Source organism: Brassica rapa, chromosome A01 (genome assembly GCF_000309985.2).
Source record: "Brassica rapa cultivar Chiifu-401-42 chromosome A01, CAAS_Brap_v3.01, whole genome shotgun sequence".
In the NCBI taxonomy this organism is placed as follows: domain Eukaryota; kingdom Viridiplantae; phylum Streptophyta; class Magnoliopsida; order Brassicales; family Brassicaceae; genus Brassica; species Brassica rapa.
In genome coordinates, this window is record NC_024795.2 from 11,317,612 (window position 1) to 11,329,630 (window position 12,019).

General features: G+C 30.9%; 1 protein-coding gene and 1 long non-coding RNA gene across 2 annotated transcripts; both read right to left on the reverse strand.

The window, feature by feature from the left end:
• Window positions 1–1,368: 1,368 nt before the first annotated feature.
• LOC117125728 lies at window positions 1,369–2,331 on the reverse strand. The gene is made up of 2 exons (XR_004451908.1): window positions 2,243–2,331; window positions 1,369–2,127 (listed from the first exon to the last, which is right to left on the reverse strand). It is a non-coding gene; the product is annotated as an uncharacterized LOC117125728 (long non-coding RNA).
• Window positions 2,332–3,350: 1,019 nt separating this feature from the next.
• Window positions 3,351–5,430, reverse strand: LOC103870214 (nudix hydrolase 7-like). The gene is made up of 4 exons (XM_033281231.1): window positions 4,387–5,430; window positions 4,222–4,287; window positions 3,960–4,100; window positions 3,351–3,830 (listed from the first exon to the last, which is right to left on the reverse strand). Exons 1-4 carry the CDS (start codon window positions 4,819–4,821, stop codon window positions 3,702–3,704), a joined length of 771 nt encoding a protein of 256 aa, XP_033137122.1. The 5' UTR covers window positions 4,822–5,430; the 3' UTR covers window positions 3,351–3,701.
• Between the last annotated feature and the right edge of the window lie 6,589 nt (window positions 5,431–12,019).

A 12,019-nucleotide genomic window follows, 5' to 3' on the forward strand; every position in this document is an offset into this window, starting at 1 on the left:
GTTACCTTCTATGGGGAATGAGTAGAGGGAGATGCTCCCTCCTTGTCGTCCTCAGGTGGTAACTTTTCAAGGTGCTCATCAGCAGGAGTGGCCATCTCTTCAATGTAGAAGGCTTGCCCGAACACAGTTGGTTTCCTCATTTTCCCTTTGATGTCAAAGTGGAGGATGTTATCTTTACTCAAATGGAGATCAATCGTGTCTTCCTTCACATTAACAATAGCTCCTGCTGTAGCTAAGAATGGCCTTCCTAGAATCAATGGGTCTTGAGCCTCCTCACCCATCTCAAGCACCACAAAATCTGTAGGTATCTCATACCTTCCAATCTTCACAGGGAGGTCCTCTAAGATGCCCACAGGATACTTCACTGAACGATCAGCTAACACCAGAGAGAGTCTACACTTCTTGTACTGAGTGAATCCAAGCTTCTTTGCAACAGACAAAGGCATCAAGCTGACACTAGCTCCCAAATCGCAGAGACTTTTCTCAAATACCATAGGTCCAAGAGCACAAGGTAGTGTGAAGCTTCCTGGATCCTCTAATTTCTCTGGAACATCAAGCCTCTGGATGATGGCATTGCACTCATGGGTAAGAATCATCATGCCTTCCATCTCCTTCTTCTTTGCAGCTACAACATCTTTCAGGAACTTGCTGTATTGAGGAATCAACATGAAAGCATCGATGATGGGCATTGCAACCTGAGCTTCACTCATTTGCTTCTCAAACAGAGCCTTGTACTTCTCTAGCAGCTGCTTCTTGAATCTACCAGGGAATGGAAGTTTGGGTTCATAAGGAAGAGGAACAAAAGAACTTTCACTTGCTGGAGTAACAACCTCACCATCCTAATATAAAAGCGGGTCCTTTTACTCATTACTAGTTTTTTTTTTAATATATGTGGATTAAAAAAAATATCTTAAAACATAAATCATATTTACGTTAAAAAATTAATTGATAATCTACCATTCTTTTATGTATGTACATGAAATATTAGAAATTTTATTATCTTGATGATTATAGTATTGTGTCAAAGCGACGAAATGACGATACTAGAGACACTAGTGCTATTTAGCAATAGAAACGATTGTAGCTTATTGTTGCTAAATAGAACAATTATGGTAACCACTAATCTCTAGCCAAGGTGTAGGTAGCTATTTAGCTACGGATCAACGAAATCCGTCTCTAGCTATATAGCTACAAATTGCTATAGTTAGCTACAAATTTAGTTACAAAGTTAAAACTATGTGTTCTCCCGCTATATTTGTAGCTAACAAAATTGGCTACGGAATTGTCTTTGTCGCGCCAATCCGTAACTATTTTAATGAATTCTTGTAGTGTTTTTCCTTTGAATTTCAAGATTATAGCAAATATCGATAAAATAAAGACCGGGAAATCAGATTAAACCAGAAATAACATGAAACGTAAAGCTGAGAATTTAAAAACCGGTTAAGGCTTTCAATGTTTTGGAGAACAATAACTGAAAACAAATTACAAAGACAATGACAACTGGAAAAGGATACATTGTCTCATCCGACACAGAATCGGGATGATGAGAATGTTATCAATGAGAAGAGGAGGCTTGATCACGCGCTGCATTAAGGCTCATGGCATGATCAGCATTGCAGTAAACAAAGCTCTTCTTACCAGTTCCTGTGGTAGTTTCCACAGTGGAGAATCCCAAGTATTCTTCCTCACACTTCTTCTGGCAGATATTTGCCATGTACTTGAACATCTCTTGGTTCTGGTTCAATGGCTGGTCTACGTATTTTTTTTATCGGCATCCACTATAACCAAAAACAAAACCATATACACAAGCTCAGGTGAGAGTAACTTTTAAATATTTTCTTGGCTCATCAACAACTGTGAGAAAAAGTTAGAAAGTTAATATTATATACCTTAGCTTCCAAGATCTCAGATTTTTGTTCAATGATTTCGTAGGAGCGTGGAGTTAAGGCACACAGGAAAAACAAATCCGATTTCTTTTTCAAGAATGCTTTGTGGCTTTGCCTATACGAGTAAAGAAAGAGTATAACCCAATCAGGAACTAATGGGGTAAGCCAGATCAGATGGTTGCCAAGTCAATGAAAACATAATTTACCTGAAAGACAACACTTCCACAAAATCTGCAACGATCTGAAGTAAGAAAATCCCATGAACACAAGTTTAAGAATAAAGTGGCAAGTAAAATAGTAAATAAAAGATCCTTAAAAAGATTTTTTTTTTCTTGGAAAGCAAGCAAGATACATACACCAGTTTCTTCTTCCACTTCCCTAGCTACTCCATCGCAAAATATCCTCGCCCTGTGGATTTGGGAAAGTTCTCGTTAGAGCATCTCCAAAAAAAACTCTATAACTCCAAATATAGAGTTTTTTGCTCTCCAAAAAGGAACTTCAAAACTTCAAATTTGAAGTTTTGAAGAGTGAAACTCCAAATATAGAGTTTCACTTTTCAAAACTTCAAATTTGAAGTTTCATCTTTTTATTTGCATTTTGGTCCTTACAATTATACATCATATTTATAATTCTTAAATTTTTTTTTTGTTTATTGTTTTAATCCTTAAAACTTTTATATCTCATAAATATTTCAAATTTGTTATATAAACTTAAGTTTTACACATGAAATTAAATAAAAAAAATTAAAACAAGATTTATAATATTTTAAAACTAGAATTAAACAACAAGAATATTACAAAAAACCATAATAAAAACTTATTAAAAAGACACATGAAGACATAATTATTACTCAAATTTAAATATTATAACAACACTAATAGTCTGGTAAATTTGCTCCGGAACCTCCAAAATCTCCAAAATATTGTTCAACAAATTTTGTGTAACCGAAGATGATTGTTGTTGTTGCTCTTGACGCATTTTTCGTATGATTCTTTCTTGTTCAGATCGAATGTATTCATGAATATTAACATCATCGATAGAAGCTAAGTTTTTTAGCAATATTTTATTTTCCTCTTTTATTTCTTTAAAAGCTAACTTTTTTGCTTATTTTGCAGTCGTAATTCAATCATCTCATGACCTTTTTCCCTGCTTGTTGTACTTTCGCTTAAAAGATCAAGGATTTTTTCATTTGATGATATCAAAATATCAGCAGACATATTATGAGGATATCCGGTTTCAACAATTTTTGGCTCGTAATCTACAAATAAAAAATAAAGAGAATCATTTCTTACTTCGAAATGCACTAGTTGATCATATATGGGAGCATTATGGAAATAATTTTATGCAATAATGTAATATTTGCTTGCAGTTTAATATTTAATTATGTACTTTTATTTATAATTTTATATTTTAGTGTAAGATTTTTTTTAATTAATATTTCTGTAATATTTATATATATGTATTAGTTATTTATAGAAGTTTTATGAATTTACATCAACTATGACAAATATAAGGATCATAGTGTAAAAGATAAATAATTTTGAAGTTAGGTTTGAAGTTTTACTTTTGGAGAAGAACACATTGAAACTTCAAATATAAAGTTTTGGAAACTTCAAAATAGAGTTCCTTTTTGGAGATGCTCTTAGAGGCAACCAAAAAAAACAATTAAAACTTCATTTCCAACGTTCTCCTTTAATTTCAAACTTGATATCATCAGTCATCTTTCCAGGGACCAACGTCACTATATGTACTACTTACTAAGCTGACTAGCTATGTCGTCAAAATAACGTTTTGTGGTGTAACATTAAATTGGGTTCACTCATTACTGTTCAATTGTTCATCGGGAGTAAAAGAAATGTAAATCACCTCGTTGACAACACCGGTAGGGAGCTTCCACACATTTTTATTTCTGAAATAGCCACTCTTTTCCTGGACAACGAGGACCTGCGCTTTCATCATAATTTAGTCAAAGTAACGTTTTTTGCAAAACCGAACATCATCTAGAGAACATGCTCTTTTTCATCAGTCCTTTTAGAATTTCAAAAAAGAATGGAACAATTTCCTCTTTTTTACCTCTCCAGTGTTTTTGTTGAGGACCAAAGCACCAACACCTACAACGTGAGAAGCATTGGCTGGGATTGTATCACGTGTGTTTGGGATCCAAGATACAAGCATCAAGTAATCAGGCTCCGCGTGGTGGTATCTAAATCCTTCCTCAAATAATCAATCACCAAAACAGAAACATCATATATATATAAACAAACAAACAACTTACCAAAAAGTCAAAACGAAAGCAAGAAAAGATTCAAAGTCATTTCATATAAAACCCTCTTACACTAACTGCAGCCTCTACAAGATTAGCAAATCGAATAGGTAGATTGATCCAAATCCCCTTCTTCCCCTGCAAATGTATAATGAAGAGTAAAAAAAAAAAACTCAAAAGACTTTTAACTATCAGCATAATCAAATCCTTCACGAGAGTTGTTTTGAATTTGAATACCTCTTGTCTCCAATGCGAAAGCGAAGCCCTAAGCTTTTCAGTGAAAACAGCAGCATCCATTGGTTCCGCGATGGTTACGGTAACGCCATCGTAGTTGTCAGGCTCGCCTTGAAAGATCTTACTAGCATCCATTGGTTCCGTGATGGTTACGGTAACGCCATCGTAGTTGTCAGGCTCGCCTTGAAAGATCTGACTAGCATCCATTTTAATCAACTCTCTTGGATGGTTTAGCGAAATATGCTCCAAGTAATCTAACGTCAACGATCGAATTGAATGAAAATGCTTCTGGGAAAGGGGTCGACCTTTATACCGGGATGGTGATGAGTATACTTTGCTTTGATTTGTTCCAGGAACTTTCTTTTCTTGACTAAGTGATATAAGAAATGTATAAAATATAGTACATTTCGGTTGAGGACTTATGGAGGTATGAGTCATCCATCATCTCTCATCTGCTAAACCAAGACGACCAAGGGGGTGATTGGTAGTTGCTGTAGGTGCTGTCCACAGCCCTATTTATTTCCACAGCACCAAATTCAGAGCAATCAAGCTTTAAATTTTTTTTTGAAACCACAGCTCTTAAAATATCCTACAGCTGTACAAGTGCTCTGCAGAGCCAAATATCCAAAGCAATTTTTTAGTGCTTCAATAAAATTCTACAGCAATAAAATCTAAAGCCACAGCAAAAAGTCTACAGATTTTTTTCTACAGTAAAATATTTAAAGCTACAGCTATTACCAATCGGACCCCAAGACATTCCCCAACAAGAACATTTTAAAACCCAATTGAGTATAATTGCGGATGTAGTTTACAAATTTCCTTTCTGAGAAAATACAAATTTTCCACAAACAAATTATTCCCCTATCTTATATATTAAAACAGAAGTCACAACCTTGATTCATGTGTGATTTTTTTAAAAAATGGACCTAATGAACCTATTCATAGAAATTCATACTATATTTTAATTCAGACTAATAATAAATATAATTTTTAAAATATTTTAATCATAGTATCCTTTGATATCTTTTCATTTTAAATAAAAATATAATTAATTTAAAATTCTAACAAATCTGTTTAAAAAGATTTTTACTAGATCTTCATTTTTGAAATTATATTTAAATATTTTCACTAATTTCGAAATTAGTTTAAAATATTATTATACATTAATATATTCAGTTATATAAAATGAAAAATAAAAAAATCTATAATATTTTAGTTATTATATAATCATAATCAATCATATTATATTAAAATTATTATATTGAGCTAAATATAATAAAATTGTATTAAATTATTAAATTTATATATTTATATATTTTATTTTCGTAATTATAAAATATTTATGTTCAAAAATAAAATCTAATATGTTGGTAAGATGGGTTAACATTATCAAACTATATAATACATGTATAAAAATTAACATGTATTTCTTTAAAGTTAATAATATAAAATCTTTGTAACTACTTTAATCATAATATATTTTCATTTTAAATATAATATATATTTATATATTATATTTTAAAAATTCTAATAAATCTGTGTAATATTTAAACAATAACTTAATGTATTTTAAGTTATCGTTTAGAAATGAAAATAAATAAATTATATCCTATTTTATCTACTTTTATAGTCATGATCATGTTAAAATATAATTATTATACTAAAATAAATATGATAAAATTATATTCAATTGATAAATTTATAAATTTTATTTTCATAAATATAAACTATTTATTTAAAATATAATATGATGATAGAACGACTTAAAATTAACAAACTATATAATACATGTCTAAAAATTAACATATCTTATACTTTTATATATACAATAATAAATTATCTAAAATGAATAAGCATAAAAATATTGATAAAAAGAAATCCAGTTTTGAAATACGGGTCAGAATTTAGCATAAATTAAATACAAAATATTTTTTAAATATATTTTCTCATGAATATATTAATTTGCTTAATAACTAAATGCAAATACAATAAGATAAATATATAATAAGAAGTGGCAAATACATAAGGTTTAAACAATTAATTAATTATAACATGTAAATTATAAAATTATTGTATTTGAAATAGTTATATAAATATTTAAGTATATGATTAACATTAAAAATATATACCACTTATGTTCTAAAACAATAATTTATGTATAGAAAAGTGAAAACAAACACCCGTGCGGTTGCACGGGTCAAAATCTAGTAATATATTAAAAGAGAAGTCACTTTATTGAGGTCTGGTGAAGTGTCACTCATAGATTAAGTTTCAAAAAAAATTATAATAATTTGATTCGTCGATTGTTTTTGATTTTTATTTATTTAAATTAGATCTAAAAATTTAAGGTAAGTCTAAAAACATTTAACATCACTTGTCATATAATCTAAAGAATATTACAAATAACAATTTATGGTAACTAATTCTCGAAATTGTAGAAAAATTAATAATGTTTTATTTATTATTTTTAATATTTATAAACTATAAAATATAATGAACGAATTTTTATATAAGATAATTACAATAGTTTTATACTCTACTTGATGAATTGTATTCGAATATAATTATATAATAACTATTTTAAATATTACAAAATCTAAAAATGTTTATTAATATGATTTTTAAATTATTTATCGTTGTTTACAGGATAAATTTATCAGAATTTTAAAATTATTTATGTAAAGTTATAAATTATTTATAATAATATAAATCCTACTATATATTGATTGAGAAGTCACATAAGTGATTTTTTATTACATGTTGATCATAAATGAACTCTTCAAATTGTTATAATTTGATTGACCGATGATTTTTAATTTTATTTATTATAATTATATTTAAAAGGAAATGATAATTCAATTACCACTTTCCAAATAATTTACATAATATTAGAAATAATTATTTATGGTAACTAATTGTATTTGTGTATAAAGTATCATAATAACTATTAATGTCTAATATTTCAATGCATGTTTTATAAATCATTTATAAAATTATACATACATTTATAAAATTATTTATATTGGCTTATCAGATGTTTTAAATTATTATAAGAGGTTCTAAGTCATTTATAGAAGCTTATACATTAATTTATAAAATGTATTTTGAAAATTTATCCTCTTATTACAATATTTTGATTTTTTTCATTTTTAAAGGTAAAATTCCTCAACTATGTTTACATAGTGTAGAAACCCCTAAACTAAAGATTTACTGGTAGTAATGGTATTTATGACCTGTTAAAGTTTAATTCATTAAATAATTTAATTCATTAAATAAAGTTAGGTTAGGGGATTTTTCGTTAAATACTTAGTTTGGAAGTTTTACCTAAAATAAACTTAGTTGAGGGGTTTTAACGTTAAAATTCATTATTCTTTCCTTATTATCTATTATTTAAATCTTTATAGTGGGATTTGTTTTATCAAAAATTAGTTGCAATCAACTGACGAGATATCTTCTTTCCTAATATCATGCATTTAATATTTAAATATATATAGCAAGATTTGAGTTACCAAAATTATGTATATATTATAATCAGAATATCTTAAAAATTTATTAGAAGATATTCCATCTCATAACTAAATTAAAATTTATTACAGGATATTTTATCTAATAGCTTCTCTTGAAAACTAGGTCATTTAGAAACTTAAACTAATTTTCTATATAAATATCACGCCACCTCCATTAGTTTCATGCATCTATCTTTTAAGTTTTCATATATTTTTGATCGTTCTAATTTAAATTCTACTTTTGTGATCTTGCGCAAGTGTATGATAATCAATAATTAACTCATATACGGGAACACCATTACTGGTAATTTTATGGAGGATTCTTTTTATGCATTTATTTTAGTTATCTTCCTCTCTATGTTGTATCTCTATCTATATTTTTGCATCAATAGTGATTCAACTAACAAAAAGAGACGACTCTGTTTATCCAGCCTGATCATCCCTTTCGAAAAAGGTAATTTTTTTTTTATAAAGTTAAACCACTTATCAAGAGTATAATATAAGATGTGTATGCTAATCAAGTGCAATTTATTTATTGTGCGTGATCCTCTTGGATACGTCTGAGAGCCAAAGATAATCTCGAAGCTTTTTAAAAACTTTGAAACTCATTGACGTTTGTTTTTAATTTGATTTAATATCAATATGTAACATTGAATCTTTCATATTTTTTTTTAAACAACTAATTCATTGCATTAATTAAAGGAGTTTAACCATTACAAGCCAAAGCTAAAGCACTCTTGGCAAGGCCATCTGCGGCCATGTTGTCTTTGCGAGGAATAAACCGAAATATTGAAACAGAGAGATAACAAGATAAATTTTGGATATCCTGCAGGATTCCACAAAGTTCCTTGATTGAGTCCCTCTCACTGATAGCTCTGATGATAATCTGAGCGTCGGAATTGATGAGTAGCTTGTTGAAACCGTAGGCCTGCACCTGTAGCAAGGCTTCCCTGATTGCCAAACCCTCTGCCACTAGTGGGGAGGGGACAAAGTCCTCTGAGGTTGATCCCTTCATCAGAATATTGCGCTCACAATCTGAAAAAATCCAGGCCAATCCAGAAACCTGTTCTGTCTCTCTCTCCAAGCTGCATCTGTGTGCACAATGACAGTATCAAAAGCTACAGCTTGAGTCGGGGGAGTAGGTTTAGATGGTAGATTTGCTTTGTTGATTTCTTGTTCCTGTTCTGATTGTCATTCCCGGGCGTCTGATATCGCTTTCGATAGGACCTCCTTTGCCTCAAAAGATCTTTTCTGGAAAATCTTATGGTTTCTGGAAATCCAGATGCTCCAGCATATCCATGGGAATAGAGATCCAATTCTAATACCTGAAGGTGGTAGGTTCAGGGTCTTCCTCAAAGTCTTCATGTCTGTTGCAAAATCTGTATATCTCATTACGTTCGTCACTTGGTCGATTGGGACCTGGTTCCAGATTTGTCTCGCGAAGGGGCAAGATAAGAACAAGTGGTTTGCAGTTTCTTTCTCCCCGCAGTGGATGCATTGAATATGTAATTATTAATTTAATATTAACCACATACATGTAACATAAGTATTATATAGTTGTAAATATATAATTATTAATTTAATATTAATGTTAATGCCCGCACATGCGTGCGCAGACGGTCCACCTAGTTTTATATAATTGACCAGCTCTTTTTTTTTAATATGAAAACTAATTATATTAACTGCAGTTGCCCGTTCAAAAAGTTCTTTAGTTTAATTAAAAAGGCCTTATAGATTGGATGTGTCAATTGACGAATAACATTGAAGACATGAATGAAAACCGTATACAACAAGGTACTTGCAAGGTTGTGGAAACAAAAAGAGACAAATTCAAACCCAAATTCAAATCTAAAGAACTTGGAAGATCATTCGTGTGTTACGACGGTCAATCAAAACATCGTAAAAGACATTTGGTTTTTATATGCCACGTCCAAATACTTTTTCCTCTTCTTCTTCATTGAACTCTTTTTTGATGAATAATTTACAAATTTCATTTATTTTGTGAGTATATTGGTCTTCTTCGTTTATAGATTTAACTATGGCAAACCAAAGGATATTTCGACTCTCTGTTGGAAACTAATTGTGTAAGACTCACATGTGCAGACACCTAAGATTCAACAAACGAAGTGAAGTATTCCCTAGCATTGGAAATAAAATTAAACCTCAGATTTAGCTAAGTGGTTCAGCGGTAAATAAATTAGCAAAACTTAAATCAATTTGCATATTTTGCAACACAAACTTCTTACTTTTCGTCTCAGATAGGAACAATTATCATTAAAGATACTTCTGATGCATCTACTTTAAGCGTAGAAGTGTGACTTTTAATCTCTCGACGGTTTCAATTGAATGTCTTCACATATGAAGACTGAATGGTTTCTGGGAACCCACCAAACCAGTATAATCATTAGGTGATCTAATCTTTAGTTTTTGCGTTCTTGTTAGGGTTTTTAATGTAAAAACCCCTCAAGTATGTTTCATTTGGGTAGAAACCCCTCAATTAATGATTCAATATATTAACCCCTAACGTTGTGTATCTTAATGAAAGAGCCCCTCCGTTAATTCAACCGTTTAAGCAATACGATGTGTTTTGATTATCTTGTAAACTAGTACATGATATTTTAATTAAGCAACACGAGTACACGACATTAGCTTAGAACAACATGTAGTTTAAGATTAGTCTAAGCTTACGACTTATACTATCTCAAGACGGAGATGACGAACCCTAGTTTCTCAAATTCTGAGATTTCCGAGTTTTAATTGTGAGATGTGAGAGAGGCGAATTCGAGAAAAGCTTATAGACTCTTTATATGTTCGTGTGTTCTGTGTGGAAATTGAAAAGGGACAGTGAAGAATCGTGGCAAACCGAAGAAAAAGGAAAAAAGGGTGAAAGATAAGTCTGTGTGAAATTTTCATGTTCGTGTGTTTTGTCTTTTTATAAGTTCTATATTTATGATGAAATTTTCATGTTTGTGTATATTCTAATAATTTAGTGACTTGATTGTGGATCATATATGACAAAATGTAAATAGTAAAAGATGAGTCTGATGACCTTTAACCGAGACCAACAACATCTCTACGACAACAACTTGGCCAAATGACACAAACAACTTGAGCATAAGACATAAACAAGGTACGAATCGTACACCACCAACAACTAAGAATAACAATTTGACCAAAAGAAACTAACAACACTTCTAAAACTTAGCTCTAATACTCTCCAAGACACTAATAATCTCTGCAATGTCTTTCTTCATATCAAAGTCTTTCTTCAGCTCCATCAATTTTCTTCTCTAAGAAATAGCAAATCACGTACAAGTTGATAACATAAGAATCTAAATAGAAAACATAAGAACCAAAATAGTTTTGTTTACTTCCCTGGACGGAGAAGAATGGAGAAAATTTACAAGAACCCTAAAATTTTCCAGATTTGGGAATTCTGGAAATAGATAAAAAAGAGATATGAAAGCTGTGACATTTTTGGTAATTCATTGAACGGATGCGTTTCTGATTTAACGATAAATTACAACTTTTAACGTCAGATAGACGGAGGGGTTGATTCATTAAAAAAACTGACTTTGGGGGTTTCTATGTCACGTTTTTAATTGAGGGGTTTTTACCCAAATGAAACATACCTGAGGGGTTTTTATGTTAAAAATCCTTCTTGTTATTATTGACAGTAGTGTCGCTGCGAAGTGCCCCAGTGGGCAATCCTGCCGTAGCTACAGTTTTTCCTAGGTGATTCCTTACGGCAAAACTAAGCTTTTTATGTATTCCATGCATGAACACATTCTTCCTTTTTTGGCGAGACATGTTTTGCATTCAAAGGTCCATAACCATATACCTTTTGAGCTTTGATCTTTGATTTTGCTTTAACAACCGTAAGAACATCATCAAAGCTATCATCATGTGATAAAGCTATAACAACGTGGAGGACTTTGATTCCTTTTCACTAGTTGCCAGATGCTCACCAAGTAGATCATTTATCTCACATCTTACCCACTTCATCATCATGAAGCACCCCTATGATCAAAGCATCGTTTGGTGGCTTCATTGACCTCAAATCATCCATAGGTAAGGATCATGTACATGATGGACAGTGTTGGTTGAGCCCAGGCCACAGACGGATAATT

Coding starts and splice junctions, on each gene's coding strand:
- LOC103870214 (XM_033281231.1), bottom strand. CDS start 4,821: ATGACTCATACCTCCATAAGTCCTCAACCGAAATGTACTATATTTTAT. Junction 4,288..4,386: donor TTTCGCATTGGAGACAAGAG/GTATTCAAATTC, acceptor ATACATTTGCAG/GGGAAGAAGGGGATTTGGAT. Junction 4,101..4,221: donor TTGTAGAGGCTGCAGTTAGT/GTAAGAGGGTTT, acceptor TGATTATTTGAG/GAAGGATTTAGATACCACCA.